The following is a 4,285-nucleotide window of genomic DNA, read 5'->3' as shown; positions in this document are numbered from 1 at the left end:
GTAGAATGTGCTGGTATCTTATGTTCTCCCCCCCCCCCCCCCCCCCCCCCAAATCAGCCTGTGAAGGAACCGGTGCCGGCAGCCATTACCAAACAGTGGATTCCAGCAACATTGACAGCTTTGTGAACTGCACCAAGATCCTGGGCAACCTGGACTTCCTCATCACCGGCCTGGAGGGGTGAGTGGGGGTTAGTGTGTGTGTGTGGGGGGGGCTTTGTGGTCCCCCACCCCCCCCCACTGACAGCCTTGGCCCCATAGGGACCCCTGGCGCAACATCTCAGCGCTGGACCCTGAGAAGCTGAATGTGTTCCGCACAGTGAGGGAGATCACAGGTGGGAGTGGAGCTGAGTGGGGGGGGGGGGCAGAGCATTGGGACCCCCCCACACACATCCCCTGACCCCCCCACCCCCCTCAGGGTACCTCAACATCCAGTCGTGGCCGAAGCACATGCACAACTTCAGTGTCTTCTCCAACCTGGAAACCATTGGGGGACGGAGCCTTTACAAGTGAGACCCCTCCCCCCCTTTCCCACCCCCCTGTCCCCCATTGGTTCCTATGTCCCTCCTCCACTCATCCCCCATCCTAATGTTGTCCCTCTGTCCCTCCTTCACACATCTTCCATTATCCCCTTCTGCCCCATTCCCATGTCCCACCTCTGTCCCTCCATCCCCATTCCATTTCCCCCCTACACCAACACCCCACCGTGGTCCCCTCTTGCCCCCATATCCCCCACATCCCCTTTTTCCACATCCCCCATCCCACTATTACCCCTTTCTCCCCCCTTCTCACACATCCATCATCCCCTTCTGCCTCGTCCCTTCCATTCCTCTGTCCCCCCCCATCCCTACACCCCACGTCCCAAAACCCCACATCCCCCAGCTTCACCTCCCCTTCTTCCACATCCCTGCATCCCACTCTTATCCAGCAACTCCTACCTCACTCCTGCCTTCCACCTTTGTGTGCCCCCCCTATCCCCCCTATCCCCCCTATCCCTCCTAGTCGTGTCCCGCTATCCCCGCCTAATCCGCCCATAGCCCCTAATCCCCCTAGTCCCCCTATCCCCATAGCCCCTTCGACCATAGCCCCGCCAGTCTCCCCCATCCCCTTCTATCGTCCCTATCCTAATATTCCCTATATGCCTACATGGCCCGGTTATTATTCTCTGTTCCTGATACGTTCCAGTTCCCGTCCTCCCGCTGACCTTGCCTCCTGCCCCACACAGCCGGGGTTTGCTCCCTGTCTCATGTCATGGAAAAGGAGGCGACCAGATGGTTTGAGTGGTCCCGCTCGGTGGTGGGCGTTCGCCTGCGGGGAGGTTGGAAGTGCAGGACGGGTTTATATCACTGAGAACCGTCGTCTGTGTTACCTGCACACCGTGCAATGGGCTGCTCTATCCCGGCGTCGATCTGACCTGGACATCCGTAACAACAAACCACGTGGCAAATGCCGTGAGTTGGAGGGGTTGGGAGGGGCAGGGTGGGGTGGGATTGGGGGTCTGGGGGCTGTGTGCTGACCCCTACCTTCGTATTGATCCTCTGGCAGCGAAGCAGAGGGGGAGGTTGCGACCGCTATGCTTTCTGCTGATGGTGCTGGGAGACCTGTGGCCGGCTGCTGCAGTGACTTGTCCTGCAGACACTACAGCCGCCGGTGGGGTCTGCCGTGGAGTCCTGCAGCTTCACCCAGGGTGAGTGGGGAATGGGGGGTTGGTGGGACACAATGGGGTGTGATGGAGGCCATAGGGGGCAGTGGGATCAGATGGAGGCCATGGGGGGTCAATGGGGTGTGATGGAGGACATGGGAATCGAACAATGGGGTGTGATGGAGGCCATAGGGGGGCATTGGGATCAGATGGAGGCCATGGGGGACAATGGGGTGTGATGGAGGCGCCATACGGGGGGCATTTGGGATCAGATGGAGGCCATGGGGACATGGGGTGTGATTGGAGGGCCGGTGGGGGGGCATTGGGGTATGATGGAGGCCATAGGGGCAGTGGGATGTGGATGGAGGTCATAAGGGGGAAACAGGTGGGGTGTGATGGACCCCATGGGGAGTCATTGGGATTGGACCAGAAGCCCGATGAGAAGCACTGGAGTGTGATGGAGGCCATAGGAGGCATTGGGATTAGATGGGGACATTGGGATGTGATGGACTCCATAGAGGGTCATTGGGATTAGACAGAGCCCATCGGGGTGTGATAGACCCCATAAAAAGCATTGGGGTGGGTCAGACCCCATATAGAGGTGGAATGGACCCCATGGAGGAAACCAGGGGTGGGTCATCCTCCGGGGGGGGTGCTCAGTGCTGACCCCCATGGCGCCACGTCGTCATCCCATAGTGAGAACAGGCGGGGAGTGTCGCCGGAAGGGACCGAATGCGTTCGAGGTGCCAGCCCGGGATTGGTGAGCGTGTGTGAGGGTGGCATCAGCCCGAATGCAACGGTCTTCAGTATGGCATGGCGAGGGGGGGGGGGGGGGACAGCAAGGGACACCCCTGGGTGCTCACCGTCCCCTTTACTGGGTCCTGCCCTATAGGGTGCTGGGATACCTGCACCGCTGTGCCCATTTATCCGCGGTGGATGGACCCATAGCGCGTGGAGCGCTGCCCCGAAGGGATCCTGGGTGAGCCGTGGCCGTCCAACCTACAGTACCGGATGCAGCCAGGAGTGTCGGCCCATCCTGCCTGAGATACTGCACCCGTGGCGTGTGTGGGGGGAAGGTGGGGGCAAGCTGGGGGGGGCGTGGGGGCAGATGAAAGCGGATGGGGGGCGTATGGGGACAGTGGGGGAGATGGGGGAAGAACGGGGGGCAGTAGGGGGAAGGTTGGTGGTGTTTGTTTGGGGGGAGATGGGCGGGATGGTTGGGGGTGCAATGATGGGTGCTATAGTGGGTTGGGAAATGAGAGCAGAGTTGGGGGGAGCAATGGGGGGAAATGGTGGAAAATGGGGGGGAAATGGGGTCAGATTGGTTTGAGGTGTGAATTGTGGGGCAATGGTGGGGGGGATGGGGGGAGAGATGGCAGTGGGGGAAATTAGGGGCATATGAAGGGGAATGGGGGGAAAATGGGGGGAAAGTAGTGGGTGTATATGTTGGGGTGGCAATTTGGGAGGCGAAGGTGGGGGGGGAATTGTGGGAAGAATGGGAAATGCAGTAGAGGGCAGTGGGGAGAAATGGTGGGGCAATGGGGAGAAATGGGGGCGAATGGCAGGGAGAAATGGGGAAGCAACAGGGCCATGGTTTCACGATCCCCGTGGCGCGGCTTGTCCTCTCCCTCCCCCATAGGTGGCACAGTCGGCCAACATGCATTTGCCGGGATGCCTGTCGTGGGGGGATAGCCGCTGGCCAGTGCCAGGTATGGTGGTGGTCTCTATGGGAGACTGGGGGGTCCCCTCGTTGTGCTGTGCTCGTGCCAATTTGATGGCCGCGTCTCTTCTGCCTGGTAGTAGGCTGTCCAGTGCCGCCCTCTGGCCTGTGCTCCTTGGGGTCCATCCGTTGAGCTGGTGAGGGCAAGAGCTTGTGGTGCCGTTGATTGGCATCTGGGAGCTCAGATTCGTTCTCCTGTTTCCCCTAGCCCAGGAGGGCCCCACAGTGATCGCAGTGCTTGCTGGTGGTCGGGGGCGTTCTTCCTCTTCCTGCTGGGTCCTGCGGGTCTGCCTCCCTGCTCTACTTTGTGTCTGTGGAAGAAATTCTAGTATAGAAGGCGGGTCTCCCCCCGATGCAGGCGCACCCGCTTGGACGGGGTGAGGTGAGATGGGGGGGTACCGAGGTCAGGGGGTCGCACACCACACTCATATCCATTCCCTTCACTGAGCAGCCATAGCGTAATGTCCAGTTCCAGCCATACCGCCGCATGCCAGTCCCGCAGTACACCTGTCTGCTTCGAGCCACGGCCATCTTCCCCCATAACTATCGTCTCCCGGTACCGCCCAGTTCTGGCCCCACAACCCCCGCTGCAAGAGGCCTGAGGAAAGCCTCTGGACCCCAAGTGAGAAAGGCCAACAAGGTGCTGGCTCGTATCTTCAAGGAGAACAAGGAGCGTGAAAGAGGCTGAAGGTTTTGGGCTCGGGGTGTTTGGGGAAAGCCTAGCACATTACGGATGCACAAGGATGAAGGGGAGCGCTTAGTGGATGGGGGGCTCAGCAGAGCCGGTCACAGCACTCACATCCCACCCCCTTCCCATCTCACCCAATAGGGCATCTGGATTCCGGAGTGGTCGTAGGCCGGAAGATCCCCAGTGGGAGCATCAAAGTTGAATCAGTGACTGGCAGCGCGGGCAAGCAATCCTTCCA

The 4,285-nt window shown here is 60.2% G+C and overlaps 1 protein-coding gene across 1 annotated transcript; it reads left to right on the top strand.

Annotated features, from left to right (window-relative positions):
* Positions 1-20: 20 nt before the first annotated feature.
* Positions 21-528, top strand: LOC107307884 (receptor tyrosine-protein kinase erbB-3-like). Its single transcript, XM_032441968.1, has 3 exons — positions 21-178; positions 259-332; positions 416-528. The coding sequence occupies exons 1-3, from the start codon at positions 21-23 to the stop codon at positions 508-510; spliced, it is 327 nt and encodes a 108-aa protein (XP_032297859.1). The 3' UTR covers positions 511-528.
* Positions 529-4,285: the final 3,757 nt, after the last annotated feature.

The sequence above is a fragment of the Coturnix japonica genome, unplaced genomic scaffold (genome assembly GCF_001577835.2).
Source record: "Coturnix japonica isolate 7356 unplaced genomic scaffold, Coturnix japonica 2.1 chrUnrandom1458, whole genome shotgun sequence".
Taxonomy (NCBI): Eukaryota; Metazoa; Chordata; class Aves; order Galliformes; family Phasianidae; genus Coturnix; species Coturnix japonica.
The sequence above is the reverse complement of the archived record's forward strand: the minus strand, read 5'-3'. Positions and strand labels throughout refer to the sequence as shown.